At 40.8% G+C, this 16,824-nt stretch overlaps 1 protein-coding gene across 3 annotated transcripts in view; it reads left to right on the top strand.

Annotated features, from left to right (window-relative positions):
* Window positions 1-16,824, top strand: part of igsf9ba (immunoglobulin superfamily, member 9Ba) — a 75,412-nt gene that overhangs the window by 34,161 nt on the left and 24,427 nt on the right. For all 3 annotated transcript variants that reach the window (XM_084951213.1, XM_084951212.1, XM_084951214.1), the window contains exons 4-8: window positions 4,215-4,366; window positions 8,529-8,646; window positions 10,645-10,786; window positions 13,277-13,422; window positions 15,652-15,794. In XM_084951213.1, the coding sequence (XP_084807339.1) occupies window positions 4,215-4,366; window positions 8,529-8,646; window positions 10,645-10,786; window positions 13,277-13,422; window positions 15,652-15,794 (701 nt within the window). The remainder of the gene's footprint in view (window positions 1-4,214; window positions 4,367-8,528; window positions 8,647-10,644; window positions 10,787-13,276; window positions 13,423-15,651; window positions 15,795-16,824) is intronic.

Below are 16,824 nucleotides of genomic sequence, written 5' to 3'. Positions count from 1 at the left end.
TTTACCCTGCTTCTTAGCATCCAGGCCATCTGCTGATGTGCTGCGTGGCCTACAGAGAAGAACAGGGGGAGTTTGGGAACTCCAAACGTCTTTTAATGTATATAATTGATGAAGAGATGCTGTAAGTAGGGCGCAGATTTAATGCTCAGCTTACTTTTTTTGTAGAGCAACTCCCAGGTTCCCCAAGTATTGTGACACTTCCTCTGTGATGAGCTGTACCTGACGGTGTGAAACAAATCCCAAGTTGACCAAAGTGCCTGCTGCTGTCACCAGCACCACCATGTATGCCACCTATTTCCTGTCAGCTGGTGCTTATTCCCTTGAGAAAAGCTTTGGGATTAGAATTAATAACAGCGCTTACAGTGGAGGAACAAGTACTCAGGTGATTCACTTAAGTGAAAGTACCAGTGCTGTAAAATTTCCACGTTACAATCAAATGTCTCACGAGTAAAAGTGCAGAAATATTCCCTGCTAAATATATCCACCCATACTCTATATGTAAAAATCTTGAGCCATCCCTCATTTCCTTATATTTTGCTAGGAAAATAGATAATGCAGTATATGAAGCAAAAACAATACAGTTCTAATTTCCTTTTCTTCAAGTAGTCTTTAGGAATAGTTCTCCAGGCATCTTGAAGGACATTCAAAGCTCTTCTTTGGATGTTGGCTGCGTTTTGTTCCGTTCTCTGTCAAGATGATCTCGCACTGCTTCAATAATGTTGAAGACCCGGCTGTGGGGAGGCCAATCCATGGCACAGTCTTCCACTGTCTTTTTCTATCCCGGCATGCTTTTACTGCATTGGCATTGTGTTTGGGATCATTCTCATGGTGACAAATAAAGCCAAGGCAATCAGATGTTTTTCAGATGATATTGCATGGTGGATCAAACCCTGAAAGTACTGGATGAAATGCCATCTAAACCATGAGAGAGTCTCCACCGTGTTTTACAGATGACTGCAAAAGCTCTGTATATATTTATGCAAGTTGAACCATAAATTTCAAATTTGGATTCATCATCATGTTTTCTCACTGATTTGTTAGCACAGTTCTCATGTAACTTGACGTAGCTCAGAAATATCGTCTGTTTTTCCCATCCTTAAGAATGGCTTATTGATGGCTACCCTTCCACCGAGACCATATGTGATCAGATTTCAGTGAACAGTAGATTGATTAAGTCAAGAGTCAGATTTTTCTCTCAAATCTGGTGCCAGGTCTTTGCTGGATGTTCTCTTCTTTCTTAAGGACACAACATTCAGATAATGTTCACAAGGTTTGTAATGCAGCAGCATTGTGCTATTAATGCTGCTGCATTAGAGTGCAATCAGCATTTTTCTACTATTTACCAATATCTGGTTTTGTTGAGTGGTTTCCAACGAAGTCAGTCAGGTCAAGAAGATCACAACATGAATTGGACTTGTTGTGAGATGACTGATGAAGTAGGAAAGAGGAAACACCAGCTGTATTATTATAAATATTTCTATATTTCTCTCTGAAATACTGGTATAAATTAAAGGAGATATCTCCTCTTCAGAAACACAAAATGTCCTGGAGCCGAAGCATGTCGCTGTTTATGAGCTTAAAGTTGCTTTTCTTGAGTAAACGTACTTGGCTGCATACATATTGCAGCCACCAGTGACAATCAGTGACATACTATACATGCAGAAACTCATAGTGAAGCAGTGGCACAGGGTTGCCTCTTAACTAAAATAATGCATCATGATCCGTTTAATGTAACCGCCGACCCATCAACTGCATGATACGTAAATCAGTCATGCATTTTATTAGAATCTCCATTAATCTGCTGTATCATATAATGTAATGAGTGTTAGGGAGTGAGAGGGCAGAATGGACGGGCAGATGTCTAAATGTGCTAATCGGCCAATTTGTTTACTCCATGCCAGGTGCTTGTGTGCAGTCTAAGCATGGCAGCACTCCCAGCGGCAAGCAGTGACCCACTTGTATAGCAGTGCCTTTTTCCCCCTATTTAACTAAACACAGTGCCACTACTTATAATCAAAATATTATGTTGAACCACTGAAAGCAGCTGGCTGAGGAAGCCACAGTTTATTGGCCTGCAGGAGCTGGTGAACAGCTCCCGTGTGACTCTTAGCGAAGCTCGGATACATCAGGTGGAAATGCAGCAGTGTTACAAAGTGGTTTTGAATTAAAAAAACAAAAACAAAAAGAAGGAAGCCTGCAGGGGAGCTTGTTATCAACCCTGGTACATGTCCCACTGTGCAAGTGTTGCATCATGTCCTATCTGAGGAATGCCTGTTTGACTTAGACCCTATTTACTTCAGATTTCTGAAATGTGTCTTGGACAGTTAGATCATGAGTGGACAGTGCTAAATACAAGTGTAAATGACCGCCGAGGCTCATTATTCTCACTCAAACAACTTGCCGAGGTGGCGTGGGACACATTTGGCCTTGTATCTTTTGTACTGTAAACACTAATTTGTCCTGATGCCCAGCGAAAACACAACGGGAAAATATGTCACCAATGTGTCGGTTTTTTGGCTTGTGTCCTGTGTCTCAAAGTCACAAATGACTTTGGCCTGACAGCTTCAACAGTTGAATCATGCGTACACATGTTCTTCTTTGCTTGACGCATTTTGGATGCGTTTTCTTAGCTAGTTCTTGCTCAGTCAAAATAACTGTGGACAGAAATCTTGGGGTCACGTGGGGTCAGCTGGAGATTGAAAACACACGATAGACACTTCTATACGCTCTCCCTAACCCTAATCCTATCCCGCACTTTGGGAGAGCAGCGCCAACCACTGCTAGCAAATGCTGCTTTGCAATATCAAACTAAAACATTTAACTGAATCCTAAATATCTATTGAGATTATCTAAAATATAACACACATATTATGTGTGTTATAATATCTAAATATCTAAAAAGCCTCTAAGATGTCTCCACAACATTAGCATGGTTATTTTGTTGCCTTCAGATCTGTTTTTCTGGTGTAGGACTTCCATGCAACAAACTCTCAATAAGATCCACATTTCCACTGTTAGGATTAAAAACTAGTACGTAACTAGTAAACTATTAAAACAAAACCGCACTTTTGACAGAAGTTGAAATGAGCCAGCGCATTTGTTGACTCCGGAGAGTTAACTTTTGTCTAATCCAGCCTGTGCTTTGTAGTTTTGTCTGTTTGTTGTTTGAATCCTCTCTATTCTTCTCATTCCCTTTACTTTAGAATTGCTCACAGCAGATTGCTGCACCTGCTTCTGCTGGAAGTCTCTTCTTGTTGATAGGGAGTTCTTCCTCCCCACTGTCACCAAGTGCTCGCCCATTGCTGGGGTTTTCTTTGTAATATTAAAGGTTCTTAAGGATGTAAAGTGATTTCAAATTACTACAATTGCGTATTCAATGGAAATGTCCACTCGCTGTCCACTTGTGATCCTACTGCCCAACCAGCTGTAAACAGATACCCCCTAAAATGGACAGCTGTACTACATGTGCCTGCAATACAACAGCCGTGCAGAAGAGCCCAATGGCAGAATGCCTGAAGCCATCTTGGTGTTGATTCAATGACTCTGTGTCATCTTGGAGCCTGTAGTTCGCTGTGCTATTAGGGAAATCCCTGAGTGTAACACAAATTCAACAGCACTGCAAACTACAATACAGTTTTCCAAACTTCTCCAAAACGAAAAGGAAAAAAAAAGGACTGCACTTATAAGTCAGCTACCATGCTATCTCAGTAAGGTTGTTCTTAGCCATAGAGATACTTTGCTTGATGGTGTAGCCAAACACATTAAACAGGTGCTGCAAGAGTATTACTGAGGACCAGGTGTGATTCCACCCCTGGTCATTTGGTGTGTCTCTTCCACCTTTCTCCAAATAAAAAATGAGCATCTTTTAATTCTAAACACAAGCTGCATGTGAGGCTTATGTTAAAGTAATATGCAGGTATTTAGTAATGAACCAAAGTATTTAACATGTGATGATGATTATGAGGTAAGGCAGTCTCAAAAGTTAGAAGTAACATGTTACAAAAGTCTTTTTAACACGTTATGTGGTTACCATTGAATCAATCCAATCAATCAACTGCACCAGTCAATCTAGAACAATGTAACGAAAACATATGATTGTGCTTAAGAAGCAGTGAGGGAAAAGGGCCTATGCCAGTCCATAGAATAGCTTTTGAGATTTTTCTGTCTGGATACTGGGATGGTACCAAGAATTCCTTGTCCTATGTTCTCCCCAGCTCCACCTTCATTCACGGAGACGCCGGCGCAATACGTGGAGGCGAAGGAAGGGGGAAGCACTGCGCTAAGCTGCTCTGCCCAGGGAAATCCAAAACCAATGATCAGCTGGCTGAGGGAGGGGGAGGAGCTTGCAACCAACGCAAAATACTCGGTAAGAAAATATCATGGACATAACTCAGATTTATGATTGTGTGCAAAAATAGAAGTGGGGTTTGTGCACAGATGGCATCATCCGCTGAGCCCATCTGTACTGACAGTATGTTATGGACTATGTCTCACTCGGGCTAATGTCAGTTTGTCCTATTGTCGAGCTGCTTCATGAGCTGTGGTTTAGTCTCTAAACCTGATGTGTTGTCCGAAGTCTGAAAAAACAGCAAAACCATCCCATCGTTTTTGTACATTTAAAACATTGCACCACAGACTTGGTGTACAAGTAGTGGAAAGCTGCAGATATTTGGCTATTTAGGAAACAATTATGTCATCGCTCCAGGATGACTGACAGTCAGGCTGTTCTGTCTTCCCTGTGATGTCGTTAGGAAAAATAAAAATAAACCCTGCATAATCTGAACAATTTTAAGCACAGCTTAGTGGCACACCTCACATTTCTGAGCCCTCTTTGTTGTCTGGTGATGCCTGACTGTTTTTTTAAACTCCCAAATGCAGACAGCCTGATGTCATGGCAAGGATATTTCTGGCACTGCCTCAGTGCTTGCAAACATTTAAATCAGGTTTGTGGTGTTAGTTGCAACAAATCAAAGACAGTCAACCTACAGCTCCATGACAGATGATTCAAAAGCGGCAAAAGCTTCGACGAGCGATGATGCATTAGAGCCATAGGATGTCGAATCTTGAGTGAACGGTGCAAGTGTCACTTTCTCTGGAGTGGAGGATCGCTTGCTCTCACTATACTATGAGAAGCACTACCTGCACCTGAATGCAGCAAATTCATCTTTGGAGTTAGTCTTGCAAAAGTTAAGTTAGATATGGGAGGCTGATTCAAACATCAGCTAATTGCTAAAACAAAACGCACACACACCAGACGCACAAATGCCTGTAACAGATGCAAGCAGATTGCTGATCGTGTCTAAGAAGTGTAGCAACGATGGTAATTTTTCATACTGCTTGTAATTGTTTTTAGGATTTTTCAAAGGTTCTTGCATGCCTTCACATTCTCGTATGTGTCTGATATTGCAGTCTGCTGCAGGCGCTATCACTTTTTCGCAGCTGCCTGTGTAACATACAGCAAAGGAAGTGACAGCAGCACAGAAGCGTGTCTGTTAAAGGCCTCGTTTCCTTTCATTTTCGCCTTTTTTGCCCCACCATCAGTCGCCTCTCTTTAACACCATTCCCTCAGTAAATGATTAGACAACATTCTGATGCATTATTAATCTCCCCTTTTCGGCATCAATATTACATTAGCCCTAATATGAATGTTGCACTAAAAAGGAAAATCTTTAGTGAGAGCCAAATGCCAAATTCTAATAACCTCACTTTGCATTTATCGTCTCCCCCTCGTACATTCGCCTGTTTCTCACTGCATCTCCCCTAAAATACGGGAGAGCTCCTTTCTGTGCTGAGAGGAGAGCTGTGTGTGTGTGTGTGTGTGTGTGTGTGCGATAGGGAGCATTAGGATATGTTTGCTCACCCACATGCTCAGATCCATGGAGACGTCATGGAGAAAGGGAGGAATGTGACAGACGGGGTTAGAGAGGAGCAGAAACACTCATCCTCCACATTCTCCTCCTTCTTCTCTCTTTACTTTCCTCATTTTTTTAAAGCCCGGAAAAAAAGAAGTGTTAAGTAACCAGGAAACTGAAAAGGAAGACTAAAAAACTCAGGAAGGCAGCGGCAGCCAACCAAATATCATTCTCACTGGAGTGAAGTGCATAGGACAGAAGTTGAAATTCTTCTTACTTTCCTCACACTCACCTTGGATTGAGTTCAGCTATGGCACAGAAAGTATTGGATCAGAATGACGACCAGTACACGTCTTTAGATTCTGTTAAGATTACTGTGTGTTAACATCACTGCTGCATTTGTGGTGTGTATGAGTTTAATGATTTGATCTAACAGTGGTTTAGACTCTTTGGCTTTTTTAGATTCAGTGCAACAACAAATGCCAGGATTTAAAAATATGCTAGACCACGCTGTCCCCGAAACATGCTTGATAGCTAGCAATGACAAGCTAGCTAAAAATAACCTTTTGTGCATGAGTGTCTTTGTTTGTGTTACACTCAGCCTCTGACTGAACGTTTCCAGCAAACATTTCAACACTGAATATCTGTCAGATGGCGGTCTTTTGTCGATGTCTAGTAATGGTTGAAAAATAGTTTCAAAATAAAAGTTGTGGGACCTCAATGTTGGCTAAACATACCTCTTAAATGTCACATGGATGTGGTTTGTTAGACAAATGACCAAAACATTCTGGTTTAAAAGAACAAGAAGTCAATGGATTTTGGTTGCTCATGCTTCACTTCTACTGTGCTAACTTATTGCACAGTAAGGGTCATGGGCCAATCACAGTGGCTTTTGGTCAAGACCTTATAACCAACTGGTCACAGCTTGGAAAGCGCTGGTCACTAGGAACAAGTGTGTATTCCCCATTCAGTAGGTGAGTGGTTACTGGCGCTTGTTGGCAGATTGCCGTAGTTGCTCATCGTCTGCATAGAACATGCAGAATTGTGTACCACTGTGTGGCCATTTTCACCAAGCAATAGCTAGCAACCTCCCACAGCTGCCAACTGGTTGGAGAATACACATTTTTTCTTACAACCACTGGCTGACAGACAGTTGTCAGACAGTCTCTAGGCCTGTGTGCCTGAGGCTTTAGCAAAACACAAGCTAAGTTTACTTCACTGTTCGGTCCAAATATGGACTGTATGTAAAAGATGGATGTAGCCACCGTTGATATTAAGCTTCATGCTTCATAACAAGACAAAGAGCAAAGAAACCAAAGGCTGTTTTTCCAAAGAACTCTATGTTATTTACAACCCTCCTATTGGTCATTTAAAAAATAATGCAGGTTAATGCACTTGGGAATTGGCTACATTTAAAATTTTTATGCCTGCATTGAATCTATGTAGAGCCTACATAGATTTTGCTGCCAATGCACTAGTTAGCATTAGAATTACGAGGAAACGAGGGTACTGAGTGGGCCAGTCGCAGTTGTTGTGAGCTGCTTGGGCTGCATATTCACATTTCTAGGGAGCTATCATGTTATGGCACTAGCTACAGTTTAGGTTTTCAGAAGGGCTTACTGGTTACAATACCCCATGGCATAGATAGTTTAGAAACATAAATTCAGACCAGATCTCCAATTCTCACCTGGTATCCCAAAATACCTGATGATTGGATGATGGGTGATGATTGGATGATTGGACTGCAATCATTCTTTTATAGCATGCTCAGTTTGGCTCACCGAACAATTTTGCACTAATCACACAAAGAAAATTTCAATTTCAATTTTAGAGAGTGAATGCCGCTAACGATTAATGTAATTCATTTTAGCCTTTATATAAGTCTTGAATAAGAGAAGGTCATTTAAAGTAAATTGCATGTGAAGGAGGTGAACTGGAATTGGAAAGAGAGCATTATTTTTCTATTAAAAAAAAGACAGTTTCATTCCTTCAGTCATTTTTGAACCAACAAAGCAATAAATTCACCTTAAATCAGTGGTTAGTTTACACTCCTAGAACCAAGTGTGCCACACACAAGGGTGTTATCTCGCCATTAACATTGTTATGACGGCGATGCAGCTCCCCAACAACCTTGCAAAAGTTAAGCTCTGCTTTGTTTGCTCTGCTTGTACCATAAAGCATCTGAGAGACAGATGAATAGCAATAATTCTGCAGGCGTAGCAGATTCTCCGCTCAGCTGTGTGAATGGACAGACTACAGCTGTGTGTGACATGAATGGACAGAGCCTCTCGCCACCTGTTGCATAATTTATGAGGTTTGGTTAATGTGTTTTTCCTCGCCGCTTATTGGTTCTCATCAGTGCCTGAACACAGGGATGTGCGGTAACACTGAGTTAGACGTTACCAAGGTGACCATATGCAGGAATCACACCTGGAGCTAATAAATCAGGACACACTTGTGACTTTTAAGTCTTTTTTTTTGCGTGAAACTTTGACCTGTAGTAAAATTTAACAAACTACATGATCTGAACAGAACACATTTGAGGTACTATACAATTGTACTTCTATTCATCTATATGATATCATTCTAATTATAACATAACAAGGGCTTTTAAGTTTTAAATTTGCCATTTAAAGGCTGGATGTTTATTTCTTTCTCCTGACCATTCATTTGCAGGTACACGATGGCAGACTAACCATCCTTGGCATCACCAGAGATGACAGAGGGGCGTACACATGCCGAGCCTACAGCGACCAGGGAGAAGTGCTCCACACTACCCGTCTGTTGGTTCAAGGTGATGTCTCCTCAGGATGCGTAAAACAGATATACAAGTTACAAATATAAAAGTCGAATCCGAATGTGTTTTGATATTTTGCCAGATTTTTCATTGAAAAGAAAAATCTTTCCCCGTCTCTACCGGAGGCATACCACTCTGATTGCATCGATATAGTAGTTAGGTTCCATTATTTATACTTAAAGGCAAAGCTCTGCACTCCTCTTGGGTACTGATGTATGTAACATACCTTCTGAGTCTGTATCGGGCAGTCAATAGCTCAGTCTGGGGCCTCTGTATGTGAATGTGTGCACAGCCATGTGTATACAACAGGATCTGTCTAAGAGCACGTCACTGTCTGTCTCCGGTCCATTAACCAGGCTCTCTGCTAGACACAGATCAGATAGATGGTTGTGATAGCAGCCTCTCTCGGTCTCTTGATACAGTGGGGCTTGGGGGAGTTAACAGTGTGTATTTAACAAGCAACTGAGCATCTTGCTTTTAAGGTGTGTTTTAACGCTTGACTTCTGTAGGTGCAAACATAGCAGAGAAATAACTCCACTCCTTCGCAGTATAGTAAATGGAGGCACGCACACACACACACACACACACTGCAAACATGGTGATTGTTTTGTAACTTACTGAAGACTCTAACTGGTGGTGCATGAGATACAACTGCATAAGGCTTCAGGCCTCTGGTGGAAGTACCAATTCGATACCTGTTCTCTCTTATCTCCATGCAAGAGGTCTCAGTCATGATATGCGTATATGATAAATGCACAGAAATCTTTCATTGTAGTTTTGTAGACATTGCAGTGTTTTTGCAATATAACAAGACCAAAACCACAAAAACAAAAAAGGTTGATGCTGTTGTTTGTTTGCATATCACCACGAATAACACCGTGAAATAAGAGACACGATTACTTCGCACACGCGGAGCAATAACCAGGAGACATCTGAGGAGTCATGGTTCTCAGTCTGGTGATCTGTTTTTAATTGTTATGTGAGACGTCTGCACAGTGATGTAAAAGGCTGTGCATGCTCAGAGGTGAACAAACAGGAGGTTTGTATCTGGGCCTTCTCATAAAAGACAGCTTACCTTTCATGGCTTCTGCTGTTTTATTGAGTGGTAAGAGCAAATCTAGAGCACTTCAGGAGATGAAAAAGGTTACAGTGTGCAGCATGCGAAACCAGAATGCTGACTAGTATTAAGTTTACAACAGCTGGCTGCTTACTGTATTTTAAATCAGACTGTGATGATATATGCTGTAAATATTACTTAGTGTGTGCCTTTTCTCACCCTGATTTGCACCCGAAAGAACAAAGTTGGTGTGAAAGCCTCCATGTAGTGTAGCTGTCTTCTCTATTCTTCTTTTAGAAATTTCCCACACGTGGTTCTAATAAAGGTTATCTTATCTTATGTGGTGCAAAGAACAAATCCACAGGAAGTTGTGCTTTTTAGCATCTTTGTGCTCGCTGTTTCATCCACTGTCAGCTTTACTGTATTAGTTCAAGCTTATGAAGCGACATGAAACATCTGCTACAAACCTTTCTAGACAGTGACTGTTCATCCACAAACAAAAGATGTCAGAAACCAGCTGAAACTATTAGAAAGTATTCACTGGACACTTTATTAGATACACCTTGGCTGTCTTGTGCTCCTCCACATCCCAAAGTTGCTATAAATATTTGCATCGACAAGCAGTTGAACACCCATAAAAACGGATGATGAGTGTATACTGCAAGCACTGCACTAAATATTATGGCTGATTTTATTTTAAAATGCCTTCTTTGGCGTTGGCAAAGCCTACACAGTATATACCTAGATAAAGACAGTGCCATCTTTCCATTTCTTTTTCTGGAAATGGGCCTGAGTCCATTTAGCAGCTAGAAAAGCTGAAATGGAGTTGAAAACCAAAGCTGTAAAAAGACGGAAATTTTGAATTAACATTCATAAGGTGGATTGAAAAAAAGACTGCCTGCTTCAACGCTTTTAACACTTTTTTCTGTTTCTTTCAGGGCCTCCATACATCGTTTCACCACCAGAAAATGTCACTGTAAACATATCCCAGAATGCACTCTTTACCTGCCAAGCAGAGGCATATCCAGGCAACCTCACCTACACCTGGTTTTGGGAAGAGGACAACGTCTACTTCAAGAAGTAAAGTTATGATCAAGTTCACTTCTGTACTGTAGCTGTTCTCGCTCTCAGTGTAGGGAAACTTGTTAGTTAAGCACTTGTGTGAGGTTAAGACTTAGTGATTTAAATCAGCACCATGCAAGCTGCATAAGGCCTTTATCCCTGAGCTTTTGTGATGTGATTGACATTGCGGGTCTCTGAGCCCTTTGCTGTGCTGCGTTTTGAGCGACTGTCCAAGGGTATTTAGTTTGTGTGTGCCATGCCCTGCTGTGACCCCAGAGGCAGTAAGAGTGGGCCTGCCGGGGGTCCGTCTGGAACGTGCCAGGCGAGTTAGTGCGCTCTGGTGACAACATCACATGACTCAGGCCTTGTGTCATCATATGCCTCTCATGCGGTGATGATATGAAGTGTAGCCAGGACCTCTGCAGGCTCCCCAGAGCTGGTGTTTAGAGTCTGAGAGGCTTTTGCAGTGAGGAAGTGACAGACAGAACAAGTGGGAAGGAAGAACTAGTGAATAGGGTTTTGACTGGCGGTGAAAACAAGTGTCTGAAGGACTTTCACAGAGGAAGTTTCCATACTAATTTTAAACAGCTTTTGTATCGTCAATCTTGATTTTTTTTTTTCGTTCTTTTTTTTTACAGGATGGGAAAGATTTAGTTGAGGGACTTTATGATGACACAGTCAGAATTTATGCACTGATCAAACTTTTAGTGGTTGCACAACAAGAGCCTATTGCCAAGTGTTAGAAGTAAGACACGTTTAATTTAAGCAGCTTACAGCAAAGCATAGCCTTTAAGAACAGCTAGCAAATGATCACATGATTAATCACATGTGCATATATATAAACACTCTGGCTATATGTGCCATATGGTACTGAAATTTGGCTTAGTGATCTTTTCCCTTTCAAAACCAGCAAGTTGTAAAGGACTTGATCTATTTAAAAGTGTTTATAGACTTAGCTATCCCTGCCTCAGGTGTGTGCTCCTCTGCAGACAAATCCTCTGTTTGTTTGCCTGTGAACTAGTCCTGCATGATCAGGACTTGAGCAGCCAAAATTGGCTCACAGTTACACCTTCAGCCCATGAAGATTCTTGACTACATTAGATCTTGTGATGTCACGTTTTAGCCGATTGCTACAACCACTTAGCTCTTGGCTAAAATGAACAGTTTTTAGCATCTCATCATTTTTATTTCACACCTGTAACATTTCCACAAAAGTCTGATTATACATAAAATATGATTACATATGATGAATTTTAATAGTTAATTGTTGATCCCCTCATGCGTGTGACAGAACAGATCCGGTCATGTGTTCTGAGCCAAATGTTCAGCCTGTGTTATTGTAGAGAGGGCCAGTGTGATTTTTACATCTTTTAGCTCATCCAGCCGAAAGACCGATGAGTTTATACCAGGGGGAGACTTCTGTCGTCCATCCTGTCGTCCACAGTTCAGAAGGAATCGCTACTCCTTCTGGATTAAACTTAAATGAAACCTGCACACAGTGTTCGCCTAATGGGTATTCACCCTAACCGGTGAACTGTGACGGATCGTGAGCCAAATGAGCCGCTATGGCAGTGACCTTCTGGCGTTCTCTTGGTTTGATTCTCATTTTCACTTTTGCTGCTTGTTTGGTGTTGGAGAAAAAATGAGAAATGAGTGAAAATACCCTTTGGCTGCTCTTTTAGTTACTAATAAATAATATATAGTCAGCATTAATGTTAATGATCCTGATTTAGTTGCAACAAATAATTAAATAATTCAAACCAAAGTTATGTAACTGTTATATATGGGGTTTCTCATTTTTTTGTTGCTATTTAATTTAAATGAAATTTACTGATTTACTGATGCTGATATTTAATAATACTGATGATCATTTGTTTTGTAAAGAACTTTTTTTGTAGATGCTCAAAACTCTCATTAAGTACAAATAAGCTGAAGGCAGGAGGAAGCAGATACCAAGTCTCAACAACAATTTGTGAAGCTCAGTGTGACAAATATGTTAGTTACCAATTAAGTGTTTGACAAAATAATCTTTAACAGCTCTTTTCTAGAGGTATTAATATCATCCCGTTAAATAAATGTGATAACTCATCTGTATAATAAATGATCAACCATTAACAAAGCCCTGAAGGTCTTTTTTACGTTTACTTTTTATTTAAAGGCTTTTTTAGTTTAAAGTAATTAAATATTAAAGGACTGAGTGAGTCCTGAGTATCTGTTTAAAACAAACAAAGAAAAATAAATTAATATTGTCTGCTCTGTCTTTTTTTTTTTTAATTTAAAGGGAAACCACGAGGGCCGTACCATTTGGCAGTTATGACAATTAGCAGATTTATTTGAGTCTCTCGCTTTGTACAGAGTGTTCTTTGGACCCCTCTCAGCTGGCTTCTGTTTGACTCTCTGCTGCTCTCTTATGGCACCTTGATGTAATTTAGCTCCGTAGATGTGTGCCCTGTCCTGTCGGTGTGCTTCAGTAACACGCTGTGATAAAACGTCTGTGTCTTCTTGCAGCGATCTGAAGCTCCGAGTGCGCATTCTCATCGACGGCACCCTTATCATCTTCCGGGTCAAGCCGGAGGATGCTGGGAAGTACACCTGCAGTCCGAGCAACAGCCTCGGTATCTCGCCCTCAGCATCAGCCTACCTGACTGTTCAGTGTGAGTGTTGCCATGACGACAAAGTGGGAGGGGGAGGGGCGGGGAGCTGGTACAGTGAGCCATGTGAGGAGCAGCAGCAGCAGCAGTATGGAGTCTGCTCGTGCTGGAGGCTGCTGTAGTATTTGGCTGCGCTGCTCCTGTAATGCAAAGTAACCTTCTTGAATTTCAAGGTCAGGTGTTGCAGAAAGGCAGCAGAGTTTTGATTTGACCATTTTCTCACTCTCATTGGAATTTAGGAATTGGATTATAATCTATTCCGGCTCCAGCCTCATTCCTGTGCACAAACATGGAGACAAACTCGTCCCCAGACTCAATTTTTCCAGCTCTCCTTTGATTGTGGCTGTGAGTGATGAGAGAAGAACGCCACTCCCAGACACATGACGTTTCATCATAAGTCCACTGTGCAGAGCTAATTTGCTCCCAAGTTGCTGCTGGTCATTGATTATTGTGCTACACTATGAGAGGGAGCTGGGGGATTCACAGCACTGCAGGCACTGACTTCATCACTAGCCTCGCATACAGCAGGCGATAAACCAATGTCCTGATGGTCCATGTAAAACAATGTATGAAGCAGCTGAGAATCACTCCCGGAAGAGACGAAAAACACTCCTAACTCAAAGTAAACAACTTCTTGGACTAGCAAAGCAGAAATTAAAGGGTTGTGCAATAGTTTTCTGGATGTTTTCTGGGTTTTATATGTGAAGCCAAGTATCTTCTGTAACTTAGCAAGTGTATATGTGCAGAAATATGATGTCAAAATTTCACTCACTCGGCTTAAAAAAAGAAACGATAGTACTTGAGAAAATTTGCATTGAACACTAAAAAACCTTTTGGAGGCTGTAATGCTTCACCACATCCTGTGCACGCTGCTCACACACATGCATGTGCAGTGATTATGTTGAGAACTCTCTTGCTGGCTGCTGCCTAATCTTCTCTTCCACTAATTCCCCTTTCAGCACCTCTTTTATGTTCCTTACATGTCAGGAGATTTTTTTCTACTTCTCTGATTTTTCCCAGTCCTTGAAAATGCTCCGGAGATGTTTTAATTCATCTCTTAAACATGAACAGAAACAGCTATAAGTGAAGCATTTATGAAACAGCATCTTAATACTATTTGTTGTAGTTGATGTAGATTCATGGTTTGGGAGCAGACCTTTGCAGGTCTTAAAATGATTTAAGTGCAACCTCAGATGAACAATTATAGATGACATATAAAGCAGTGTCATTTATTTGTTTAGAAGAAACCAAACCAAATCATAGGTTTGCAGAATTGCATCTGAACTAACCACAAGACTTCTGGAGGAATGTCTTTTGCAAACCAATCGCAAAAATTCAGCACAAATATTCGTCCTGACTGTCGATACAGCGGGGGAGGGTTGGTTTATTTTGCAGCCACAGGACCTGAGCACCTTGCACTGATTGCATCCACCACAAACTCCTCTTTATACCAAAGTATTCAAAGAGTCAAATGTGAGGCCGTCTGTCTGACAGCTAAAGCTGAAAAGGCTGAAATTGGGTCATGCTACAGGACAATGATCCCAAGCACAGCAGCAACCGAATGACTGAAAAAGAAAAGAATCGAGATGCTGCAACGGTCCAGTCAGAGTCCAAACCTCGACCTGATTAAAATGCTGTTGTGAGAACTTAAAGAGAGCCGAGCAAAAGCAAATACCCGCAAACCTCAATGACCTGAAGCAACGTTGTAAAGACGAGTGGACTGAAATTCCTCCACAGCGATGTGAGAGACCGATAAAGTCCTACAGAAAAGTTATTACTTCTACAAGCTGCTGAATCATGGGGCGCACTTGGTTTTTCACGCCTTGCGTCTCCATCCTGGCTTAGTTTATATAAAATAATGAATGGAATATGTGATGTGCTGTTGTTTATCTGCATGTAAATTATTTGAAATTTAAATGTTTTTGTCCTGATATATAAAACGAGTTGTGAAGATATTAGTTTTGACAGAAATGCCACATGCTGCACTTTTAAAAATATGTTAATGCTGATTTTACCTGCCTCTGTTTATGTGTTCCTAAATTTGGCAGTGATAGGCATTAAGAAAATTGATAAGACGCTAACACTTCTAGCTGTGAATCTTCCTAATCTGGGAAGCTTTATAAACATGTTTGATTTTTTTGTTAATCAAAACATGTTGAATCAAACATTTTCAGAAATTAACAGTTATTTATAGTTTATCGATTTATCACCCGACCCTTATTTGTCGTCCAGACCCTGCCCGAGTGATCAACATGCCCCCGGTCATCTACGTCCCACGGAAACTGCCAGGCATAATCCGCTGCCCGGTGGATGCAAACCCACCTGTGACATCAGTGAAGTGGGAGAAAGATGGATACCCACTCCGAGTGGAGAAGGTGAGTCTGATCTGCTTTTTTTGTCGAGATTCGCGGCAAAATAAGTCATAATTATCTTATCGGTTTAGCACAAGGGAGTCTTTGATTATGCTGAAAATTATATTTCTCAAATATTGTCCAGTAAAGATGACTTTTTTTCCCATTTTTATTGTAAAACCCATAAAAACAGATTTTACAGAAACTCTACTTTGAAGGTTGTGTTGAAGTATTAAATTTAACAGTCCTCTGTGGATTTTTTAAATTACAAATTGGTTTTCTTTTGGGAAACAAGCATTCAAAAAGACACAACTATTGCTTTTGTTTCTTGCCAATAGTTAAGTGACTGTGAGCATTTAGTCACATGCTGTACTTGTATACACATTTGGGGTCCATTAAACTACTGCTTTATACTTCTGCTTCCTCATATCTGACACATGAACTGTTACTTAAGAACCGCTCACTTTTCAGAACTGGAACATTCATTAAAACGTTGAAAGTGGATTCTGTTCATCGGGTTTGCCGTGTTTTCAGTGGGAGCAATGTTTCATCGCTCATCAAAGTGACTTTTTCTGGTCTCTTTGATGAGCGATGAAACATTTCTCCCACTGAAAAGAGGCTGAAAAAGTCACTTGGATGAGTGATGAAACACGTCTCCCAGTGAAAACACTGCATCCAGCAAATTCCACTGTGCGAGATTTCCATACGTGGATTATTGAGCATGCATCGAGACGTTCATAAAAGCAAAGAATAATATGAGACGTTATTGGAAAAAGCAGATGTTGTTTGTATTTTGGGTCTAATTTAGGATCTCGCCATGTTTCTGATGTCTCTCATTTCCCTTTTTAAGGTTCACAGATAATTTCATTTGAGTAAGTTGTTGGAAGCCCAATGAGGCGAAAAGTACAAATATTTGTAGCAGATGTGTTCTTCTGTCTTGTGTTTCTCAACATTATCTCAGTACACGCTGACAAATCTAACAATAATAATAATAAAATTAGCTGCAGTATTAACAATCTACTAATGTCACTCACCGGGGCATTTTTGATTTGAA

This window comes from Perissodus microlepis, chromosome 14 (assembly GCF_051167445.1).
Source record: "Perissodus microlepis isolate ML-2025 ecotype Zambia chromosome 14, ASM5116744v1, whole genome shotgun sequence".
Lineage (NCBI taxonomy): Eukaryota > Metazoa > Chordata > Actinopteri > Cichliformes > Cichlidae > Perissodus > Perissodus microlepis.
The sequence above is the reverse complement of the archived record's forward strand: the minus strand, read 5'-3'. Positions and strand labels throughout refer to the sequence as shown.